Here is a 23,352-nt window from a genome sequence, read left to right as displayed (position 1 = left end):
ACATCTTCCGCCCACTCCAGCCCTGTTAGCTTCAGGTCCCGGGGGTCAGCCCTTCCATTGGCTACTGGCTACAGGGCCTCATGCTCATACGAGGGGAAGTAGCCAATCAATGTGGCTCGTCCCCGCCCAGCCAGCCCGCGCTAGATCGCGTAATCGTTGCCCCTCCTGTGGCATGTCGGGAATTGTAGTCTAGTGAAGCATTGCTGCCTGCAGTGAAAGGAGATCGAGAACTACTAGATCCAGCGATCCGAGCGCCGCGCGGTCCAGCTTTTAGGAGTACCCCTCCAACAATCAGGATCTGCAACCCGCATCCAGGAACAGGTGAGAGAGGTCGAGGGCTGGGACCGGAGGCAGGGGCTAGAAACTCGGTCTTAACTCTGTAGCGCAACTTTAAGGCACAGGAGGTCCAGTCTGTTGCGTCGGTGTTCCCCCGTTTTGGGAGTTGGTGGGACCGACTAGCTGACACCGTGGATGTGCAGAAACTCCCGAACTCTGCCATGTGCTTTCCTGGAATCCCAGTATAACTGCACCCTGCTTTGCTCTTCCGCTGCGAACCCTACTCACCCACCCACCCAGTGTTGCTCCGAGGCTGTCAGCACAGTCCTGGTTCTGTGAGGTCCAGTCCCAGAGCCCCAGACTACATGTCCATAGTACCCAGGAGTTCTGCTTTCACGCCTCAAAGCCTGCGCTCCCCTCTCCCTGCCTACCAAGGGAGACTTGGGTTCTAGATTTGGCGCTGCCATTCCCCGGGTACCTCCTACCTCCTAGAGCCTCAGTTTGGCCTCTATAAAAGAGGGTGATTTAAAGATCCTCCCAGCCCCCGGTCCTGAGGTCCTTTACTCTGGATTCTTCAGTCTGTGCTCCAGAATTTGGAGGAAGCAAGCAAGAGTATAGCAATTCCAGAGGCTCCTTTGTGGAGGCGTTGACGGTTTCTCAGCCGGGTAAAGTTACGTGGCTTTGAGTCCTAGCCTTCTTATTTTAAGTATGATCAGCTGAGTCTTGGTTACCCAGCCGTACTTTTTGTTCCCTGCGTTTCTTTCTGTAAGTGCCCTCCAGCGTAGCCCAGAAGAGAGTGGGGCATTCTGGGTACAGAGGTGGAAGGTTGGAGGGTGACTTGGGGAGCTGACAGTGTGCATCTGCCTCTGGTGCTTGCCCCTGCAGGGAGTGCTCAATGCCCCCTCCCTATGCCACCCCCCATGCTGTCCCTGTCCCGCTGGCTGAGATCTGTGGGGGTCTTCTTGCTGCCAGCCCCGTGCTGGGTGCCCCAGGACAGGTTGCTGGGTCCCCTACGGCGACCCACCCTGGGGCACGGGTGCCCAGTCCTGGGGGCCTGGCACAGTGCCCGCTGCTGGCGGCAAGCGTGGACAGAGGAGCCTCGGTGAGTTTGGCAGGGATGAGGGGCCTTGGGGAGGGGAGCAGCTGATTAGGTTTCTGACCTGTCCTCCCTCTTGTCAGAGCATTTTACTCCTCCCTCAGAATGAATGGAGACCAGAAATTGGACGCGTACGCCCAAGAAAGGCAGGATTTCATCCAGCACTTCTCCCAGATTGTCAAGGTGCTGACTGAGGAGGACATTGGGCACCCAGAGACAGGAGATGCCATTACCCGACTCAAGGAGGTGAGGGATTTACAACTTGAGAGGGTGAACCTTTGCAATCTCTGCACATGTGTGGGGTCTCTCTCTGGCTCTGGGGTGACTTTTGATAGGTGTGGGAACAGACTTTTATCTGAGAGACTCTGGGTTCATTCTGGAGGGGTCGGAGCCCGGGCAGGTCCAATCAATCCAGCTTTGTGGTTCTGGTAGGCCAGACATACTGCTTTGCATAGGGGTGGATCGCCCTGGGGGTGAAGGCTTTGATCTGGGTAAGTGTTTGATTCTGTTAAGACAGGGAATTAGGTGTCCAGAAATCATAAGGGGCTATCTTGGCAGGGTCCTGGGAGGAAGGGAGGAAGCAGTCTTAAATGGGGCTGAGTAAAGGTAGTGTTCCATCAGAAACCCCTCTTCTAGGGCAGGAACTATTTGTTGAGATACCTACGTTGCCTTATTCTTTTGGAATATCTAGTGATTCTTTTTGTAATGCCGTCTCATTTGTCTGAGGGAAACTAAGGAAAAGGAAGTCTGTACTGGGATGGAGATTAAAAAGGGAAGTCTTCCCAATGAATTCCATCTGGTTGACAACAGGGCAGCAGAAGGCAAAATGAGAAGCCCCAGCAGGAGGCGATGCCACTGAATGAGTAGCGGATAGTCCCCCCAACCTGAGTCCCCTCCAAGCTGTCCTCTAGCTAACCTGGGGAGGAGGGGGCTTGTCTTAGTTAAGTGAGAGGCTTTTTATTTGCAGATAGGCTGAACTGTGGAGGGGGGTCGCAGAGGAGGTGGCTGAGAAGGGAGGAATGGGGATGGGAGAGACCTGAGTTATCCATTCTCTTGGCATGCACAAGAGTTTTCCCCGGGTTCAAGCCCTGTCTGGGTTTGGGAGCAGATCTTAATCTCCAGTATGGAGCCTTTCAGTGTTCTGAAGAAGACAATGCAGAGAGAGCCTGGGGACTGGGGAACTTCTGCTCTGCCCCACGACTTGGAAGAAGCCAGGAGAGTAGTAGTTCAGGGGCTGCCTGGAGGAGGGGTTGGGATTGAGGAGGATAAAGTTAGGTTCCCTGGTCTCCGGTGAGAGAAAACAAGGAGAAATCTCAGAATAGCTTCTCTGCAGACCCTGATGCCTTCCTTGTCCCTCTGCTCTTTCCCCAGGTCCTGGAGTACAATGCCATCGGAGGCAAGTACAATCGGGGTTTGACGGTGGTGGTAACGTTCCGGGAGCTTGTGGAGCCCGGGAAACAAGATCCTGACAGTCTCCAGCGGGCCCTGACTGTGGGCTGGTGTGTGGAACTGGTGAGAAGGGTGGGGAGCAGCAGGCGAAGACGAGGTTTACTAGAGTGGGGGTGCCCTGGGTGGGATGGGGTGGGGCGGGAGGGGAGGGATGGGCCTGAAACTCGGCTTCTGGGTTGTGTTTCTGTGCGTCTAGTGTGCTGTGGCCAGACTTAGTGACGAGGGGTTAACAGATGTGGGGAGGCCCTTGTACCGGAAGGTGCGTGTTTCACCTGTACTCTGGCAGTGGGCCCGGGCCTTGGAACTGGCCATGAAGTTGTCAGCTCTTTCTTGTGAGCAGAGGACAGCCACAAAAGTGAGATAGTTCTTCTAGATTATTCTATGGCAGAGATTGAACACTGGAAGCCTATTGGTAGTTTTTGAAAATATTTGAAAATTAAGTTCCCTAAATCTAACAAAAGGAGAGATTTCACATGAAACCCCAGATGTCTTGTGTCACAGGGAAAATTGCTAGATATGGGTCCAGAGTCCCATATAGCAACAGTTGGCCGAAGTTGAATTGAAGCCACTTCCCCAAGACTGGAGATGGACTCTTCTTGTGTGGATCTGTTTTGCTCAGTCTTCCTGTCTCCAAGCTCAGTTGGTTCTTGAAGGTGTATGGTTTGCTGACCTGGCCGAAAGTCTCCATTTTAGGCTTCCCAGAGGGACTAGGTTCTGGAGTTGGGGGGTGCTAGGCCCTGAGGAGCGGGGAGATGAGCCCAGGAGGGAAGACGCTCTGGGCTTGGTGAATGACGGGTGATCCTGGCCTGTGGAGAGGAGCAGCTGGCCTGAGGGAGGGTGTGATGAGCTCAGCACGGGCCATGCTGTGTTCTTGGCGTGAGCAGATCAGGTGGAGCTGTCTGTCCTGCAGGTGGTGGAATTTCCAGTCTAGAGCTTGGAAGGGAGATGGGGCTATACAGTAGGGATTTGCCTCCAAGGGGGTAAAAGGATGCAGGCCTCACTGAGGAGGGGGCCCCTGGTGACAGAGGTGCCCTTCTAGGGATCGGTGGTGCTGAGGAGCCCATAGCCTCAGACAGCAGGCAGGGAGTGAGGGGCGGGAGGGTAAGGCAGAGCGGTGGGGGGCCCAGCAGTTCACCAGGTAAAATCAGTTGTCACTAACCTTAGCTGCGCTGTGGGTTCACCTGCGGTTGGGTTGGTTGGTTTTGACCAAACTGTGCTGCTTGTGGGATCTTAGTTCCCTGACGAGCGATGACCCTTGGTCCTGGCGGTGAAAATGCTGAGTCCTAACCACTGGACTTCCAGGGAATTCCCATGTTTTCTTAAACGCAGCTGTATTGTGGCCACTTCCCCCTTTGAGCAGTCCACCATTGTTTTGAATGATTTTGTTATAATCTCTGCTTTTCTCTTCCTTTCACTTCTACCACATCTCCTTCAATCTCTTACTTTTCTATTTCAGCATTTACCTCCTAAAAACAAGGACATTTGCTTATATAACCACAACACCATTTTCACATCTGTCTTAGTCTGTTTGGGCTGCTATAATAAAATAAGCTGGTTGGATAACATCACTGATTCAATGGACATGAACTTGGGCAAACTCAGAGGTAGTGAGGGACAAGGAGGCCTGGCGTGCTGCAATCCATGGGGCTGCAAAGAGTTGGACACGACCTAGCGACTGAACAACAACAAAATACCAGTGATTGCGTAACTTATAAACAACAGAAAATGTATCTCTTACAGCTCTGAAGGTTGGGATGTGCGAGATTAAGGCACCCACCCATGTGACTGGGTCTTACCAGGAGTCAGACTTCTTTTCCTGATTCATAGCCAGCATCTTCTTGCTATGTCCTCAAGTGGAAGGGGCAAGGGAGCTCTTGGAGGTCTCCTTCATAAGGGCACTAATCCCTTGCATGAGGCTTCCACCCTCATGATCTGAGCACCTCCCAAAGGGTCCACCTTCTAATACTGTTATCTTTGAAGTTTAGGATTTCTGCATAGGAAATTTGGGGGGAAGCATTCAAATCAGAGCAACAGTCGTGATAGTTAACATTGATATCATAATATTATCTAATATATATTCCATATTTAAATATTCATAATTCTTCTCCAATTGTCTACTATAAGGTTGTTTTTTTTTTTTTTAAAAAAAACATCTAGGACCCAAGCAGAAGTGATGCATTGCACTTGTTAGTTTTCTTCAGTCTTTAGAATACTTCCTCCATTATAATGGACTTTTTAAAAGTCTAGGCCAATTGTTTGATAGAGTGGCTCACAGCCCAGTCTGATTAGTATCTAGAGGAAATAGGCAGGGGAGACATTTTGGTAAGAATGCAGTGTGGGTAATGTGGTGTGTTTCTCGTTACTTCCCACTGTAACACATACCTGGGGAGATTACTAAAACCCCCCCCCAATACTGGGGTAAAATCCCTGTAGATTTAATGTTCTCCTAATAAATAGAAAGTGCAGTTGGGGGGCAGAGGAGATTGAGGGAGGCCACGGAATGAATGCCCTTCAGAGATGATCTTGGTTGAGTGGTGCTGGTTGAAACCAGCTGGCCCTTGTAAGCCACTCAGGGGAGGCAGTGGAGCTGTGGCTTCAGGGAACAATGCCACTCCACAGAGACATGTTGTAAATAAAATGTGTGCCCCAATGTGGAAAGCCCAGGCCCCACTCCAGGGCGAGGTCAGAGGGAAGGGTGCAGATGGAGACCTGCTTCCCGAGGACTTGGCCTGGAACGACAACAGCCCTTTCTGCACTGTGCACACCTGAGCTGGTGGGTAGTGGTGGGCACGTCCTCTGAGCCATGCAGATCCACTGGAACACACACAGGGATCAGGGTGGGGTGAAGGTTTAAAACCCATGTCTTCAAGGAATTCGTATAGTGGTCCAGTGGTTAGGGCTCAGCACTTTCACTACTGAAGCAGGGCCCAGATTCAATCCCTGGTCGAGGAACTAAGATCCCACAAGCCATGCGGTGTGGCCAAAAAGAAAAAAAAAAAAACAACAAACCATGTCTTCACAAGCTGTTCAAGGGAGCCGGAATATGTAGCCTGGCTGCTAGAAGTATCTCCGGGAGAAGTTACAGTGCTTCATCCTCTCATGTCTTTCTTAGACAAACATTTATGGACCAGCACTGTGCTGGGCTTTGCAAATGCCATGCAGTCAGACAGCTCGTCCCTGCCTCGAGGTAGTTCACAGTCCTGCAGGGAGCCAGCATAGTCTGGTACTTTCCAGGAGGCTGGCACTCAGAAGAGGAAGCCCTTTGAGAATGTTTAAGAGCCATGGGTGCAAGTTACCAGGAGTCAGACTTCAGTTCTACCCTATTAGACCCAGGCTCCTAAATGGGCTTCCTGAGGTGGGGTTTTGTTCCTGTTTGCTGGAGCAGGTAAGCAGTGCCTGGAGAGAATGCAGGAACTAGCCTTTCTTGTTCCTGAAGTCATGTAAAGTCACGCTGCACGAAGAAATCTTGCTTGAAATCCTCCCCAAAGTTTTTGGCCAGGGAGGAGTACAGTATATGAAGATATTTCATCATCTCCCTGACACCAGGGATTGTCTGGAGATCTGTTATATATCTCTTACTCTGAAAACAAGGGAGCTTTTTGTCCCTTTTTATAGTTGGGAAGCCTGAGCCAAAGAAGTCATACAATTTTCCAAATTCCCACAGCCCAGATTAAAAGTCCTCGGTGAACTTCCCTGGCAGTGCAGTGGTTGAGATTCCGTGCTGTCAGTGCAGGGGACACAGGTTCAATCCCTGACTGGAGAACTAAGATCCCACATGCCACACCGTGTGGCCAAGAAAACCAGTCCTCGGCCTCATCCTGACCTACCTTCTCTGTTCAGTGATTCTTAAAAGCAACATCTCTTACTGGTAGAAGGAACAATCATAAGGAGCCCTGGGACGCTTATTCCACTTTCCATCCTCCTAGCTCCAAGCCTTCTTCCTGGTGTCAGATGACATTATGGACTCATCCCTCACCCGCCGGGGGCAGACTTGCTGGTATCTGAAGGTAAGTGGGCAAGAAGGTAGTGCAGTGGGCATGACAACAGACCACTGGGAAAGGGTCACATGGAGCCTGTGTAGGAGGTGTTGCGGGTTCTTGGTATGAGTCTAGGCCAGAAGTTGATTGCTTGTTTTTCCGTGTCCCTGACAGCCAGGCATAGGTTTGGATGCCATCAATGATGCTTTCCTTCTGGAATCATCCATCTACCGCCTGTTGAAGCTGTACTGTCGGGAGCAGCCCTATTACCTGGACCTGATCGAGCTCTTCCTGCAGGTGTGCTGCAGACGAGGGCTCCCGTGGTGGCCTTGGCCTCTATGGGACATTCTTGTCCAGATGAGCCATGCTCACTGTCCTCAATGGGACAGTGTTGTTTTAGGGTGATACCCAGGTTTGCCTGGAAGGGGAAGTAATTGAGGGAGGGAGTGGGGGCGGGTGGTGGTGGCGGCTTCCTTGTGTCTCTGTGATTGAAAGGAGTGGTAAAGGGCATGTGTGTGACTGTGTGGGCCTTGAGTTTGGGAGCCCTCTCTTCCTCCTCCTGTCTTTCTGACCACCCAATTATCAACTGCTGTGGGCTGTAGGGCCCAAGATTTCAGAGTTCTCCAGCCCTGGAGAAAGCCCAGTTCACAGGCCATCTTCCTGCTCCTTAGAGTTCTTATCAAACTGAGATCGGACAGACCTTGGACCTCATCACAGCCCCCCAGGGCAACGTGGATCTTGGCAGATTCACAGAAAAGAGGTGAGGGACCATGGGAACCACATCTGGACAGTGAGAGGGAGGGCTGGGAGGGGGTGCACAACCCTTCTAAGGAGTTTATCTTCTCCCTGCACGCAGGTATAAGTCTATTGTCAAGTACAAGACAGCTTTCTACTCCTTTTACCTTCCTGTAGCTGCAGCCATGTATATGGTGAGTGAGCCTCTTCATCCCTTGCTGCCCTGCTCACGTGGGCCTTTCAATAAGGAGGGCACGGAGCAGGCATGCCCCCACTGGGAATGGCTGAGTGATATTGAGCAAGTTACTTAATCTTGCTGAGTCTGTTTCCTCAGCTATAAGATGAGGATATAATCCCCACCTGTGGGACTAATTATAAAAATGAACTGAGTGGTTTACATGAAAGTGGACAGCCCATCAAGGAGGAACAATGAGTTCTCCATCTGTGTTCAGCAGTAGGAGTGGGGAGGGAGAAGACTAGATTCAAAGGCAATCAATGGGGTTAACTATCTATGCTGACCTTCTCCAAGTTTCCTTTCCATAGTGAAAGAATTTGGAAATGGTAAAAAGATTAGGAGTCAGGATCAGAGCGACTCAGGGACTGAGCCTTGTGAGAGAAGAGAGTCTGAGGGCCTCCAGAATGGACTCACCTCTGCTGTGACTTGCAAGAAGACCCATAGCTAAAATCAGTGGGATGGAAGGTAGACAGTCAGCCAGGACTTCCTTTATCAGGGAAGCCAAGGATGTCTGAAAGGAGAGAAGACTTGGGGGGGGTGCTGTACTGGGGCAAGACCCTCTTCGTGGGAGGAAGCAGCCAGGAAGATGCAGGCACCTCTGGTGTATGACTTGTTAACCCCCTTTTCACTGTAGGCGGGCATTGATGGGGAGAAGGAGCATGCCAATGCCAAGAAGATCCTGCTGGAGATGGGAGAGTTCTTTCAGATTCAGGTAGGAAGGCATGGGGCACTGGCAGAATACAGGCTCCAGCTTTGCTCCTTCCCTGCCTTATAGTCTCTTCATTCCTTCTTTTCTGTACCCCTCTGCCCAGGATGATTACCTTGATCTCTTTGGGGACCCCAGCATGACGGGTAAGGTCGGCACAGACATCCAGGACAACAAGTGCAGCTGGCTGGTGGTTCAGTGTCTGCAGCGGGCCTCTCCAGAACAGCGCCAAATCCTGCAGGTGCCCTAGCGTGTGCTGTGGACCCCCAAGCTGTGAACTAGGGGAAAGAGCAGTGGTTTTTCAGTGGGCGTGATTTGACACACACACGCACACACACGCACACACACACGCCCGCCCACCCGCCCTGGCATTTGACAGTGTCAGGAGACATTTATTTTTGTCACTATAACTTGGTGTGTGTGTGTGTTTGCCACTGGGATCCCTAGTGGGTAGAAGCCAGAGATGCTGCCAAATACCACACATACAGTAGCTTCCCACAAAGAACTATCTGCCAGAAATTTCAAATGGGCCAAGGGTTGAGAAACCCTGGGGTAGAGGAAGCTGAGGCCTGAACCCCACTGACTGAGTGAGGATTTGGGATGGGGACGGGGCGTGGGGGGGTGCTGGATTTCGAGATCATAGCTACTCAGAGACCCTTGAAACTGGAGGCAGGAATGGAATGAATAAATGTCATTGGAGAAGTTCTGGATGGGGGAGTGGAGGGGACCTAGAGGTGTTGGGGGAAGGATAATAAGCCCGTTTTCCTACCCCCGACCCTTCAGGAGAACTATGGGCAGAAGGAGGCTGAGAAGGTGGCCCGAGTGAAGGCGCTCTACGAGGAGATGAATCTGTCGGCTGTGTACATGCAATACGAGGAAGACAGTTACAGCAACATTATGGGTCTCATCGAGCAGTATGCTGCGCCCCTGCCCCCAGCCATCTTCCTGGGGTTAGCACAAAAGATCTACAAGCGGAAAAAGTGACCTAGAGTCTGTGAAGGTGGGGAAGGGAGGCTTCTCAATAAATTATTGTCTAACCTGTGGTTCTTCCGTTCTGCTTGTGCCAGCCAGGGGCGCAGCTTTGTCCAGAATGGGCAGGGTGGGGGTCAGTTGCATGGAAGCCGGAACCTCAGGCTTTGATTTCAGGATCCCCTTGGGACTAAAAGGTCCCTTCAGTGGGACCTTAGAAAGCATCAAAAGCCCTTGAGCTGGGCCTGGGTGGGTGACACAGGCGAAAGCGTCAAGCGCTGGGGGCTGGGTCTGAGCCTCGCCACGCCCATGCGTGGAGGGGCGCGGCTGCGCAGCGCTGGCGGGTCGTCCCAGCGCCCCTCCCCTCCAGTCTGTGCGGGCTGGGCCGGGACCGCAGCCGCGGAGCCGGATGCGGCTCCAGACGCCGGAGCGGCTGCAGGAGGACCCTGGTGAGGATGGCTTGGCCTGCGGGTGTGGATGGGTGTGGATGGATGGATCGGGGCTCGCGGGGTGGGGCAGGTGAGGGGAGCAGTAAAAAATAGAGAAGGGCTGGGGTGGAGCTGCACCATAGAGACAAGTGCAGAGAGAATGGGACAGACATGCTGGTGTTCGCAGCATGGTGAAGGTGCACCGCGGCTGTAGGCTGGAGCCTGGAGCCGAGGCCCGTGCCGGCCGGCCTGCCCGCTGGAGTTGACAGGCTGACGGTTGCTCCTGCAGCTTGGGCCTTTCCCCCACGCCTGCCCCTTTCCTGCATCAACCAGCCGAACGCACCTCCCCCAACCCCATTTCAGATCATCTGGGCGGGGCCTCTCGACCCCTTCCCCTGGGAGTGGGGCTGGGCCAGATTGCAGCAGAGAGGACCAGGGTCCCTTTTGGGTCCCATCCTTTTACAAGCCTCCGCACCTCCAAGGAGATCGAGGACGCAGCCGCATTCTCTGACCCTCCCCGCCCCATTCTCCGGGGTGGGGGTTACATTCGACTCCACCTGCAAACACTGCAGCGGAAACTAATAGCCAGTCGATGTCTGTTTGCATCTCATTTAAATATTGTCCAAGGCGCCCTTCCATGCCTGCCCCAGCACCTAAGTCACCTTGGTGTTCTTCCCGCGGCCCGCACCCTCCCTGGCTGGGTTTCACTATCCCTCTCTTCTAGGGCTGCATCTGCGGTTGCCAGGCAAGTGGATGTGAGAGGGCTGATCCTCCTCATTCTCTAGAGGCCATCCCGTCGCCGCCGGCACCATGCTGTCCCCTCAGAGGGCTTTACTCTGCAACCTCAACCACATCCACCTCCAGCATGTCTCTCTAGGCCTGCATTTGTCCCGCCGTCCGGAGCTCCGGGAGGGGCCCTTGAGCACATCCCCTCCCCCAGGGGACACCGGGGGCAAGGAGAGCCGGGGCCCCTGCAGTGGGACCTTGGTGGACGCCAATTCCAACAGCCCAGCAGTGCCCTGCCGATGTTGCCAGGAGCATGGGCCAGGCCTAGAAAACCGGCAGGACCTAGCACGGGAGGAGGAGGGGGCTGCCTCTCCCTCAGACCCAGGCTGTTCCTCCTCTCTCAGCTCCTGCTCAGATCTTAGCCCCGATGAGTCCCCCATCTCAGTCTACTCCAGGGACCTCCCTGGCAACGAGGATGTTCACCCTCAGCCCAGCATCGTTCCCCTGGAGCAAGGCTCCCCTTTGGCTTCTGCAGGCCCAGGCACCTGCTCCCCAGACAGCTTTTGTTGCTCTCCGGATTCCTGCTCTGAAGCTTCCTCTCCATCCGGTCCAGGCCTGGACTCCAATTGTAATGCCCTGACCACTGGCCAGGACCTTCCTTCCCCAGGGCTAGAGGAAGAGGAGGAGGCTGAGGAGCAGGACCTCCCTACGTCTGACCTCCCAGAGGCTGATGATGAGAAAATCGATGCTGGGAAAACCGAACCCAGTTGGAAAATCAACCCCATTTGGAAAATCGACAAAGAGACAACTGATGCTAGCTGGAAAATCACTGAGAACAATAACTCGGGTTGGAAAGTCAATGGCAATACTATTGAATGTTGGAAAACTGAACCTGGAAAATTCGACTCCAGTTGGAAAACCAATACAGAAATAACTGATTCTGGTTCGAAAACTGATGCAGGGAAAATTGATGGGGGATGGAGAAGTGACGTCAGCGAGGAGCCGGTGCCCCACCGGACAATCACGTCCTTCCACGAGCTGGCCCAGAAGCGCAAGCGGGGCCCAGGGCTGCCCCTCGTGCCGCAGGCCAAGAAAGACCGCAGTGACTGGCTCATCGTCTTCTCTCCCGACACCGAGCTGCCCCCCACAGGCTCGCTCGGCAGCTCCCAGGCGCCTCCCCGGGAAGTCACCACCTTCAAGGAACTCCGGTCCCGAAGCCGGGCTCCGCCCCCGCCAGTCCCGCCCCGAGACCCCCCAGCTGGCTGGGCCTTGGTCCCACCTCGGCCCCCACCGCCACCCGTCCCTCCTCGGAGGAAGAAGAACCGACCTGGGCTGCAGCCCATAGCAGAGGGGCAGCCCGAGGAGGGCAGGGCGGGCAGCCCAGCTGCTGGTGAGGAGGCCCCAGCTTCAAAGGAGCCGGAGCAGCCAGGTCCTCAGGCTGGCACTGAAGGTAAGTGGCCATAGGAGGTGGCGAGAGGAGGGCTGGCCTTTGGCCTCCCTACACCTCCAAAGCTTCCGACCCGACCCCCCATCTCCCCTCCATTCTGTGTGTCCCATCCCACCCATCCTTCCCGTCCCCTGCTACCGGGAGCGCTCCGGGAAAGGGAAACTGGGTGGGTCCTTGGGTTACGGGGGGACTAACTCTTTGCTCCCTCTTTCTCCCGCCCCTCCTTGCCTGGCTGCCCATCCCGCTGGCCTCCTTCCCCTCCGCATCTGCCCCGCCAATCCCGCCTGCAGCCGGTCCCCTCCTGCTCCCTCGGCCCCTGGTTTTTCGGTTCTCGGCTGACGGGCGCCCCCTGTTGCAGGGCGGGAGCGCGGCCGCAGCTGGGTCTCTGCTCCTGGCGCCTCTGGCTAGCTGGCCAGGCGCTGGGCTGAGGCTCCTGGGGGCACCGAGTACCCCGGAGGAGCAGCTGCTGCCCGTCCGCCTGTCCCCGGTGGGGGCCTATTCGCCTCCGGCTAGGGGGGACCTTCCCTGCCTGGCCAGCCCTGAGCTGGCACTGCTGCTGTCCCCGCTCTTTCCCAGAAGTAGCACCTTCCCCCCCGTGGCTTCCCCACCCTGCCAGGTACCCGCCCCCCCGCTGCCACGGCCACCTCGTCCGCCGAAGGCCCCTCGCTGGACCAGGAGCCCACCGCCTCCGCCCAGGCTACGTAAGACGGATGGGCGCCAGCCCCGCGGGCCACGCCTCAGGCGGGGCTGCCCCGCCCACTCCAAAGCCCCACCCATCCTCAGCCAGACCTTTGCTTTAGTTTTTTCCCGGGTTACCCAGCTGGGTCCAGCTCTTCGACCTGGGCGATTCCAAGATCATTGGTCCTGGGGAGTCTGGTCTTGCTAACTCCCCGTGCTGGGCGAAGTTTGCTGCTTTCCCAGCTGTGTGGCCGGGACATAGTGGATACAGGCTTAGCTGGCTTCCACGCACAGCTTAAGGGCGTCCCAGCAAGTCCATTGTTAAGGACCTTGGGTCACACCCTCTGTGAAATTCCCTGGCCAGTGTAGTTCGAGCCTGACCCTCACCTTGTACGGGAAGGGTGAAGGGTGAAGTTCGCTCAGCTCACTGGCCGAAGGGGGTTCTGGTCACTCCTTCCCCTTGGGGCCAGCCCCAGTGGGCTGCAGCGAGAGGCCCTCCGCCTAGCTGGCGCAGGACCCAGGTTTCCCCTTTCCGGCGCCTTCCAGCCTCCCAATCCTTGGGTCTGCTCTCCCTCCGTCTCTCCTCCCATTCCCGTCTGTCTGTCTTTCCATTGGTCCAGGCTCCCCACGTGCTCCCTGGGTCCCCGCGGACCTGACGTCCCCCCCTCCCCCGCCACCGCCCGCCAGGGGGCGGGGGGAGTGGCGGGCACAAGGCTGCCCCTCCCTTCCCTGCCCTGTCATCTCCCGCCTTTCAGGGCCCAGCCTGGCAGGCGGGAGGGAGGTGAGCACGGTTGCCCCACGCTGGGACTTCCGGGATCGAGGAGTGGGAGCTGGGCCGTGAGGAAGGGAAACGGGAACAGAGAAGTGGGGAGCAGGGCGGCAGTACTGAGATACGTGCAGGTTTTCACTCCGGGAGCTGCCCTGTGCTCCCCGCAGCCCTAGACTCCTTTCCCCAAGACTTCAGGGGCGGGGGTGTCTAGACCCATAGGCATGACCCCTGTGAACGCCTGGAGTCCTCGGGGGTGACCCCTGGTAAGTGTCAGTCGTTCTTCCCTTATCCCAGTCCGTAGTTCCTGGTCATTCGCCGGCATCCCCGGGGCCCAGCGACTGTGGATGGCAGAAGCCCAGAGTGGGACTGGCCAGCTGCAGGAGCAGAAGAAAGGTAGGACACCCTGACTTTTGACCCTTGGTTTGGAAATCAACTTCCCCTCACTTAGGCCCTCCTCTCTCGGTCAAATTGTGTGAACTGGCCTCTCCGAGTCCTTCGAGGTTTGCCTGGGGAGAGATAAGGGGCTTTGACACTACTCTTTCCTGGCCCCCCTCCCAGGTCTCCTGATAGCTGTTAGTGCTTCAGTGGATAAAATCATCTCTCACTTTGGGGCCGCCCGGAACTTGGTTCAGAAGGTGAAGGTGCCTATAGGGAGGGTGTTGGGGGGTGAGGAGGGGCATGTAGCTCTGAGGGTGCTGGGGAAGGCTGGAGGTATCCCTGGACCCATGCCCATTGCGCTGCCTCCAGGCCCAGTTGGGGGATAGCCGTCTGAGCCCAGACGTGGGGCACCTGGTGCTGACCACCCTCTGTCCGGCCCTCCATGCTCTGGTGGCCGACGGGCTGAAGCCTTTCCGGAAAGACCTCATCACTGGGCAGCGGCGGAGCAGCCCCTGGAGTGTGGTGGAGGCGTCTGTGAAGCCAGGTGAAGGGGGGGAGTGTGGGACTGGGCAGAGGGCAGGGCTGGGGTCTGGCTGACAGCGGCCTGTGTCCTCAGGCTCCAGCACTCGTTCCCTCGGCACCCTGTATAGCCAGGTCAGCCGTCTGGCCCCGCTGAGAAGCAGCCGTAGCCGCTTCCACGCCTTCATCCTGGGCCTCCTCAAGTGAGTGGCCTTCTTTCTGGTGTCCCTCCCACAGCCTGGGGACTGCAGGGTTGTCTTGGGTGGGACATATGGTGGGTGCCCCATGTCCCCAGAGAAAGCCTTCCCTGGCCTAGTCTTATTTCCCATCCTCCACCCACAGGGGGCTGGTGTCCCTGACTTCTATTCCCTCCTCTCTCCCCCAGCACTAAGCAGTTGGAGCTGTGGTTTTCCAGTCTCCAGGAAGATGCAGGTCAGAGGCTCAAATGGGAGAGGATGGGCTTGCTAGACTAGGGGAAGTAGGAAAAGGGATCTCTTCTGATGGTTCCCCCTGATGCCGGAATGCTTTTGATCCAGATCTCCAATCTTACTACTCTTCTGCTTGGAACTATTTTTGAAAAATTAATTTATTATTTATTTGGTTGCATTGGGTGTTCGTTGCTTTGTGTGGCTTTCTCTAGTTACAGCTAGTGGGGGCTATGCTTCATTGCTGTGAGTGGGCTTCTCTTTGTGGTGGCTTCTCTTGTTGCAGGCACAGGCTCTAGGGTGCTTGGGCTTTAGTAGTTGCGGCACATGGGTTTATCTACTCCGCGGCACGTGGCATCTTCCCAGACCAGGGATTGAACCTGTGTCCCCTGCATTGGCTGGTGGATTCTTATCCACTGCACCGCCAGGAATGTCCTGCTTAGAACTCTTTTAAGGAGCCTTATTAATAGGAGGAATGACCCTAATCCTCGCTCTAACCTGCAAAGACTTGGTTATCTGGCCTTTGCCTTTAGGTCTGGGGCTTTCCCTGGTCGACAGTCTCCTTTTCAGTTCTTTCTGCCCCAGGGCCCTTCTTTTGCTGTGCCTCCTCCTCCAGCAAGGCTTCCTGCTCCTCCTGCCTCCTCATTAACTTTCATTCATCCTTTGGGTCCTTCTTCAGTGAGGCTCCACCCCCATTCCCTACCCCACCTACCCATTTTGCTCCCATGGTCCTCAAGTCCTCCTTTTTGTTACTTATATACTTGCTACTGGGCATCCCAAGTGGCACTAGTGGTAAAGAATCTGCCTGCCAATGCAGGAGACCCAGGAGATGAAGGTTCGAACCCTGGGTTGGGGAGATCCCCTGGAGGAGGGGACAGCATCCACTCCAGTATTCTTGCCTGGAGAATCATGGACAGAGGAGCCTGGCGGGCTATGGTCCATGGAGTTGCAAAGGGGCACGACTGAATCGATGCAGCCTGCATGCATACTTGTTGCCACACCCCTCTCTAGGTGGGGGTTCCACAGCAGGGACGTGGCAGCCCTGTATCCTGCTGAGTCCCCCTCTCTCTGCCCCAGTGGAGAGCGAGGCCCAGGAGGGTGTTTGTTGACTGGCCAGCTGAAGCCCTTGGACGAGGCCCAGAGCAGGGGCTGATGGTAGCCTGCTCTTTCCCAGGCCTGCTGTCCCTCCTGTACCTGCCCACTGGCTTCCTCTCCCTGGCCCGGGCTGGCTGCCCCTCCTTGTCCACGGAGCTGCTGCTCCTGCTGCAGCCATTGTCGGTGCTCACCTTCCACCTGGACCTGCTCTTTGAACACCACCACCACCTGCCCCTGGGGCCACCTCAGGCCCCACCCCACCCAGGCTCGCCTCCGGCCCTGCAGCAGACTGTGCAAGCCGTGCTGCACTGGGGGGGTCGGCTGGCCCAGAGCCTCCGGGGGGCTTCTGGGGAGGCCCCTCCGGGCCCTTCAGCCCCCTCAAGCTCTCCCAGCCCCTGCAGCTGGTGGGAGCAGCTGACCCAGGCCTCCCGGGTCTATGCGTCTGGTGGTGCCGAGGGCTTGCCTCTTCCCCGGTGGGGGTCCAAGCGCACCCAGACTGCAGCTGAGGCCGCACCGGAGAGTTCCCTGCACACAGAGGAAGCAGCACCAGGCAGAGGCGTATGGCTGGGGAGACTGTTTGGAGTGCCTGGGGGCCTTGCAGAAACTGAGAGCGGAGCCCCAAAGTCCAGGTAATGGGGTCCCTGGCCCCCTCCATGACCTCTGACCCCCTCTCAGAGCCCTCAGTCAGCCCAATTTGTTTTTGGTGCACTGGGTGCTGGCAGGATCCTGACCAGGGATTGCGCTCAGGCCCTGGCAGTGAAAGCAGAGTCCTAACCTTTGGACCACCAGGGAACTCCCTCAGTCACTCTTAATTTGAAACTCGGTAGGGATCCTTTAGGTCCCAGGTTGACAGCCTGGCTTTTCTACAGCCATGATGGTTATATTCTTAAGTCATGAACTTTTAACAGTTATTAAATACCTGCATGATATTGTCCACTTTTCCTCTTGGCTCTCAAAGCCAAAAAATACTTTCTGGCTCTTTAGAAAAAAAGGAAATATTTGCGGACTCCTGCTCCAGGGTTTGACCATTGGTGGCTCAGTGGCTTCAGGTACTCTTTAGTGACCCTCTGGAGCTAAGCCTGCTGGTTCCGTAGGTCCCTTTGTGGCTTTTGGTGTGGTAGACCTTCACTGTCACCTCCCTAATCACCTTAAAGGCAACTGTGTCCCATGACTGCCACTCTGCCCTCAGCAGTGACCAACTCCTGACCTCTTGAACCACAGTTGGGTCCCTCAGCCTCTCCCTCCCTCCAAAGTCCCAGATCCTTGGTTCTTTTTGTGGAGGTGGGGTGACCTCTGTGACCCTGCATCCTTTCCTCCAGGAGACCATCCAGCTGGTTGCCCCCGACAGTGAGTGTGTTGGCTCTGGTGAAGCGGGCGGCACCTCCTGAGGCTCCCTCGTCTCCTAAGGAGCTTGAGGTCTCAGAACCTAGCACGGCGCAGACCCACAGGTAAGGAGGGTCAGGGAGAAGCACTGGTGTGCATGTGTTATGTTACATGTGTGGGTTTTTCTGACTTCACAGTGTGGGTGGGAGGTGATGTAGTCAGACAGTGCTTGGTTCGCATTGCATCTTTGCTGTTTGTTATTAGTGTGATACTAGTTTTTCTGAACCTTTAGTTTCTTTTTCTGTAAAAAGAGGATACTTTATATTTTTTTAATGGTTGTTATGAAGACTAAACGTGATTTTATAAAAGTATTAGGCACATAGAACATGCCCAGTTACTGGTCAATTTTATTACTGTATGAGTGTACGATGAATGCGTGTGTGTCCCCTGGGGGACTGGGCTTCCCTTTAGTGGGGCCTTCTAATTTGGCACCAGGGGCTGTGTCATCTTTAGGGTCTGGCTTCTTTTAGGTTCTCAATCCACTGAATTTGGCTTCTTTTCTGGGGGGGCTGTTCTGGGTCTTCGTCGCTGCTCGGGCTCCTCTCTAGTTGTGGCTCTGGCTTCTCTTGTGGAGCAGGGCTCTAGGGTGCAACAGCTTCAGTAGTTGTGACTCCTGGGCTCTAGAGCACAGGCTCAGTAGTTGTGGTGTGTGGGCTTAGCTGCACTGTGGCATGAGGGATCTTCCTGGATCAGGGATGGAATGCATCAGGGATGCATTGCAGGTGGACTCTACTACTGAGTCATCAGGGACACCCCTGAATCAGGTTTCTTGATTTTCCATTCAAGTACTTTTCAAGCACATACTATGCACTTAGCATTATACTGGAGGAGGGAATGCAAAGGGAAACCTGTTGGAATCTCTGCCCTCAAGGAGCTTGTACTCCAGTGGGGATACCAGTTAATAAATCAGCACTTACCATTCTGTGTGCTAAAGACTCTGGGGAAGGAAGATAGCCCTTTGAGCCATACAGACAGGGCTTCTTCCCGAGGTCTGGGGACTCAGAGAAGCCTAGTGATGGTGTGGGCTACGCATCTTGCAGAAGGGACAGGATGCCAAGGTGGAGAAGGCAAAGTGCGGTAAGTGAGGAACTATGAGTACATGGCTGGAGTGGAGGATCCTGGCAGTGGTGATGGAGAGGTCAGAGGTGTCAGCAGACCAGTGAAGGAAGCTGGGTATCACTCCGAGGCAGTGGGAGGCAATTAAAGGGTCTTAAGCCCAGGGATGATAAGTTTTAGAAGGATCTCTACTGCTGTGTGGAGAATGGAGAGGGTGGTCAGGATTCAGGCAGACCAGTTAGATATATGCCAGTGGTCCAGAGAGTATAGAGGCCTAAACTAAGATAATGGCAGTGAAGCTGAAGATAAATAGAGTGGTGGGAGAAACCAACATCAAACAGGTTTCGGTGATTGATTGGATGTAGAGACTGAGATCCCTTTTTACCAGGAATAACTGTATAGGTGATGCCATTTACCACTATAGGGGACCTAAGAGGAGGGACTAGTTTGGAGGGTTAAGATGAGTCATTTAGTTTGCATATGTTGAATATGAAGCACCAGAGAAGTGCAAATTACATTAAATAATGAGCTAAAGAGTGGGTCTGGAGCTTAGGAGAGGGCTGGGGCCCCAAACAAATCAACATGTTGAAAAGACTTGGTCCCCATGAGCCCAACTGATGTTTACTGAGCTGAACCAACAGGGACATTCGTACCATGGAGGTGGGGAGGTGAGGCTGGCGACAGGCACCCCCACCTCACTTCATTCCAGCGTCTCCCTCTGGCTCCTCACAGGGCAGTCCGGGCTCTCTGTGACCACACTGCTGCAGGACCTGACCAGCTGAGCTTCCAGCGAGGGGAAGTGCTGCGTGTCATCGCCACTGTGGACGAGGACTGGCTCCGCTGTGGGAGGGATGGAGCGGAGGGGCTGGTACCCGTGGGGTACACCTCCCTTGTTCTCTAGGCCTAGCACCTTTTCCTTTCCTGCACCTCTCCCTTCTGTCACCTGGGAATGGAATGGCCTGTGAATACTCACCCATGTATACTGACTGTCCCCAAAGTACCTTCCCTGTCTGTAAAATGACACTTTCCTCTCATAGCCATTTCTGCTAATATCTAAAATAAACTTTTCCTTCCCTCCCATACCCATCTATAAGGTGAAATCTGCTCTTTGAAAATATATAAAAAGGAATTTCCCTCCATGCCATCTCTTTCCTCTTTCCAATCTGTATTCTGCAAAATGGAAATCTAGCCCCCCTCTATCTTCTTCCTCCGTAAGTGGACTGCACCTCTATATATGCCTCGGTTCCCAAGACTTGGAAGGGCCTGTGTAGTCTTCCTGTGTATGGAACCTTCCCCCACCTCACCCATCCCACGTTGCCTGTATTTATGATGTACTCATGCTGGACTAGGTGCTGAAGTCTGGACACCCCTGGTGGGTGGGCCTGTGGTGTTGGTCTGTCTCCTTCCTCCTTTGTCCCAATAAAGAGTGGGAGTTGAATGTGTCGTCACTGTGGGTTTCAGGACATAGGCTATGGGGGAGGGGTGGGAGGCTGTGTCTTGGGGAGCCCAAGGGAGATGCTTCCTTCCTAGCTGGGTCTAGTTCTGTTCCTTGAAAGGTAGCCCCTGATTGGTGCTGACTCACTGAAGTGCATCTCTAGTCTGAGACTTGATTGCTTTGCTTAGACTGATAAGTAGGAGCCTGAGTAGATACGGGAGAGCTGGGAAGACTTAGTCCATGAAATTGTACTTACAAGCTTCATAGCTGAGGTGATGGGAAAGATTAAAAGGTGTTAAAAAGGGACACATTTTTTTTTTTTCTATTTAATATCACCATTCCGTGGTGATATAATTTTAGGAAGCATAATAACTTGACATCTATTACTTTGTTAGGAATTAATGAGTTTCCTTTCAGTCTGTTGAAATGAGAACAGCTAAACGCTCTAGAGCCTGGAGGATGGGGGTAGAAATCACTACAGATGATTGCCTACAGGAGAATTACTAAAAGATTAGAAGAATAGAAAGCTATAATCAGCTAATAGGAAAGTTAGGGGGCAGCTGAAAACTGTGAGGTGAAACAGAAGAAAAATATTTTAAATTTTCCTTCATCTTTGGAAACTTGGTTAAGAGCACAACGCGCTGCTGTTGGGAGAAAGGACTTGAGAAAGTAAGAGCTGACGCCTTGGAAATACTCAGGGGTAGGGTTGGTTAGACTCAACTGTCTCATACTTTTGCCATTTTCTAAGATTTAATGTTTCCATTCCTGGCCAATTTATGATATTCATTTGCTCCTTGCTTTAATTTTGCTTTTTGTGTTTGGTGGTCCTCTCAGCTTTAGACCTCAGTTTGCATTTCAGGTATTTGCTAGGGTGATGTTTTTCAAACTGGATTTTGACTGCCTCTGAGAATTCCTAGTCATTCAATATATTCTTAAGAGTGGGAGTACTCAAGATTATGAAGCTTCTTCAATTGCAAACTACTACTGCAAAAGAAGTTTTATTTTTATGTTTTAAGTTATAAAACAGTAGATATGGAAGACTATGCTTTGGGACCAATATTTCTTAAAGTGAGATCTTTGGTGTATGTGGGAGGTGGGCATGATTCTAAAGTTTCAGAAATCCTTTACTTGTACACAGCTTTCATCTCCTATGATTCAACCTGCCCTCTCCTTTTTTCTGACTCTTATTCCTATGTGCTTGGTTTTATAGTGGGTAATCCTCAAAAGTGGGAGGAGTCCTAGAACAATATTGTCAGAGCATCAATGAGACCTGGTGATATTGGCAGCTGGAGCCTAATGGTTATCAGGTAACAGAACATCTTGAGATAGGACAAAGATTGATATAAAATTAGTTCTGTGCTATTACCATTATATATTATCCAAACAGAATAGGTATAAGTAGATGTTAAAGTGATATTAAAGGTTAAATAAAGATTAAAGAAACCTTAAATTAAGTACTAAGGTATTGTTTTTGCAGCCATGGATAGATTGTTATGTAATAGTGGGATAAACCCTAAGTTCTTGCAGGAGTAGACATTGAGCTCTTGTAAGTCAACTGTCTTGAGGCTTCTGAGCAACTGTATTCTAGCTGAACTCAAAGATTAAATGTCTGACTCCTGTCTAGGACAAGAGTTTATTAGGTCTTTCAGTTGGCAGGAATGGATTTATCTTCCTTAGTAGGGTCAGGCTTTGGCTATTTCTGACACTTTCCTATTTGCGTATGAACTTAAAAGATTTTGGAGTTCTGGCTCCAACACTAGTTACTAGATGATCTGGCAAGTTTACTTAACCTTCCCGAGGTTCAGTTTTTACTTCTATGAAAACGGGAATAACTACAGGGGACTATTATGAGGATTAACTAGCTACAAGATCTTGGGTGATTTATTTAACCTCTCTGTTGCTTCAGTTTCCTCATCTGTAAAATTTGGTTTTGGTACCTACCAAAAGGGCTATTATGAAGGTGAAATAAATGAATATATGTACACTGCTTACAATGGAAACAGTCTAACATAGTGGCCTAGAAAATGTAGACTCAGCTTACTGCCAACCTTAGAGGTTGTTAATGAGTACTGCCTGTGTGCTCAAGGGGCACAGGTGTAGATGATTATTATGCTGATTGGTTAGGCTTGGCCCAGACCAAAAAGGCTGCAGTGCTGAGGAAAAGCTTTATCCAACAGTCAACAGTGGTCAGCATGCCCATGTGGGGCCTAGGATGCTGATGTGGTTTTAAGCAGATCTCTTTGGAAACAGGATGGAGAAGATCCTGGGAATATAAATGGAGGATAGGAAAGAGGAAAAAAAATAGCAAGCTCACCACTCTGTAGTTAGGAAAAGTTTTTTCCATTTAATACTAGACTTTCAAGGATTGAGATGCAAGCTTTTTATGCAATTACATCCAATGTTAAAATTGGTAATACATAATTTACAAAGATTAACATCAAAACAATCATCTATTTAGATATGCTTTTGTAAAAAGGAAATATATTAGCAGCATTTATATTTTCCGCAATCACACAGCCTACAGACATGCAGACTAACTCTGTATCTATTTGCAGTGATGTAGTGCTTTGCCCCGCATTTCAAACACCAAAACCCGCCTGGCAGCTAGGGGGTTCTTTTGTTATTATAAAATAACCGAAAAATAAAAAAAGGCATTAATTTCTACACCAGTAAGAAAAAACAAGTTTTTGCACTTACCTAACATTTGATTGTCTAAAAAACATTTCAGTTTTTAGTCTTTCAACAAAAGAAAGATAAAATGACAGAGCGTAGTGTCTTTTGCTTCTGTTCTCTCATTTTACAAAGTTTTTTTTTTTCCTTTTTAATTTTTTTGAGACTTTTTTAAAATTTTAGTGTTTAACACTATTAAAGGAAATATTGACTTTTAATCTCTTTCTTGTCATTTTCCTGCTTTGACTAAAAGGAGACCCCCAAAGTGCCCCTATTCCCACCTCCCTCCCACCCGGCTCCCTGCAATGAAAACCAAAAGAAACCACTCAATCGGGCTTGGACATGCGATTTTCCCAGCTCCACACGTGAGTATCTTATACCCAGGTCTCTTAGTAATGTACAGTGCTTCTCTACAGTAAGAAAATACTCCAAACTATTTTCTTAATTCTCTTTTTTCTTTAATAAAATATTTATTCTGCTTTTTCTCTGTTCAAGGGGATCTTGGGTATCCCCTGTCTTACTTTTTTTTTTTTTCCCTCAAGATTGACACAGAAAGGAGAAAAACAAAGATTCAATGGAATGGAAGGTGGTCAATGTTTCTACCTAAACAAGTCAGAGCGTCGTCATCCTAAGAGGAAATGTACAATTAGGACAGCATTGGTCCAATATTAGAAAAAAGTAATGGGGAAATGTTTAACTATTGTATTGCTTACTAATCACGCAGCAGATATATATATATATATATATACATACATATATATATACAACACACAACTTGGCACATTTAAAAACCATCTTTTCTCTTATAAGAACATCTAAAACATATATGCATATGTATGTCTGAGAAGACAACAAAGCAAAGCTTTTTAAGTTTTATTTTTAAAGAGACAATTTATCTGG

The 23,352-nt window shown here is 52.1% G+C and overlaps 2 protein-coding genes across 4 annotated transcripts; both read left to right on the top strand.

The window, feature by feature from the left end:
- Positions 1 to 219: 219 nt before the first annotated feature.
- Positions 220 to 9,508, top strand: FDPS (farnesyl diphosphate synthase). 3 transcript variants are annotated; one of them, XM_052637808.1, is made up of 10 exons: positions 220 to 321; positions 1,456 to 1,618; positions 2,744 to 2,884; positions 6,748 to 6,828; positions 6,973 to 7,095; positions 7,470 to 7,558; positions 7,655 to 7,727; positions 8,403 to 8,480; positions 8,581 to 8,715; positions 9,258 to 9,508. In XM_052637808.1, the coding sequence occupies exons 2-10, from the start codon at positions 1,478 to 1,480 to the stop codon at positions 9,456 to 9,458; spliced, it is 1,062 nt and encodes a 353-aa protein (XP_052493768.1). In that variant the 5' UTR covers positions 220 to 321; positions 1,456 to 1,477; the 3' UTR covers positions 9,459 to 9,508. The 3 variants fall into 3 exon arrangements, with proteins under 3 accessions (XP_052493768.1, XP_052493769.1, XP_052493767.1); XM_052637809.1 differs by having other exon boundaries at positions 280 to 321; positions 1,477 to 1,618; XM_052637807.1 differs by lacking the exon at positions 220 to 321 and adding an exon at positions 1,146 to 1,378.
- Positions 9,509 to 10,681: 1,173 nt separating this feature from the next.
- RUSC1 (RUN and SH3 domain containing 1) lies at positions 10,682 to 19,785 on the top strand. Its single transcript, XM_052637805.1, has 10 exons — positions 10,682 to 12,047; positions 12,335 to 12,745; positions 13,786 to 13,884; positions 14,050 to 14,132; positions 14,239 to 14,413; positions 14,486 to 14,591; positions 14,774 to 14,820; positions 15,988 to 16,537; positions 17,228 to 17,356; positions 19,080 to 19,785. The coding sequence occupies exons 1-10, from the start codon at positions 10,682 to 10,684 to the stop codon at positions 19,246 to 19,248; spliced, it is 3,135 nt and encodes a 1,044-aa protein (XP_052493765.1). The 3' UTR covers positions 19,249 to 19,785.
- The last annotated feature ends 3,567 nt before the right edge of the window (positions 19,786 to 23,352 follow it).

This window comes from Budorcas taxicolor, chromosome 3 (assembly GCF_023091745.1).
Source record: "Budorcas taxicolor isolate Tak-1 chromosome 3, Takin1.1, whole genome shotgun sequence".
Classification (NCBI taxonomy): Eukaryota; Metazoa; Chordata; class Mammalia; order Artiodactyla; family Bovidae; genus Budorcas; species Budorcas taxicolor.
This window is presented reverse-complemented; position numbering and strand designations above follow the sequence as displayed.

Bases quoted from the DNA above. Each gene is read 5' to 3' on its own strand.
- RUSC1 (XM_052637805.1), top strand. From the start codon at position 10,682: ATGCTGTCCCCTCAGAGGGCTTTACTCTGCAACCTCAACCACATCCAC. The intron at 12,048-12,334 runs GTAAGTGGCCAT...TCCCGCCTGCAG, and splicing joins TCCTCAGGCTGGCACTGAAG to CCGGTCCCCTCCTGCTCCCT. The intron at 17,357-19,079 runs GTAAGGAGGGTC...GGCTCCTCACAG, and splicing joins AGCACGGCGCAGACCCACAG to GGCAGTCCGGGCTCTCTGTG.
- FDPS (XM_052637807.1), top strand. From the start codon at position 1,185: ATGCCACCCCCCATGCTGTCCCTGTCCCGCTGGCTGAGATCTGTGGGG. The intron at 1,379-1,455 runs GTGAGTTTGGCA...CCCTCTTGTCAG, and splicing joins GCGTGGACAGAGGAGCCTCG to AGCATTTTACTCCTCCCTCA. The intron at 7,096-7,469 runs GTGTGCTGCAGA...CCTGCTCCTTAG, and splicing joins TGATCGAGCTCTTCCTGCAG to AGTTCTTATCAAACTGAGAT.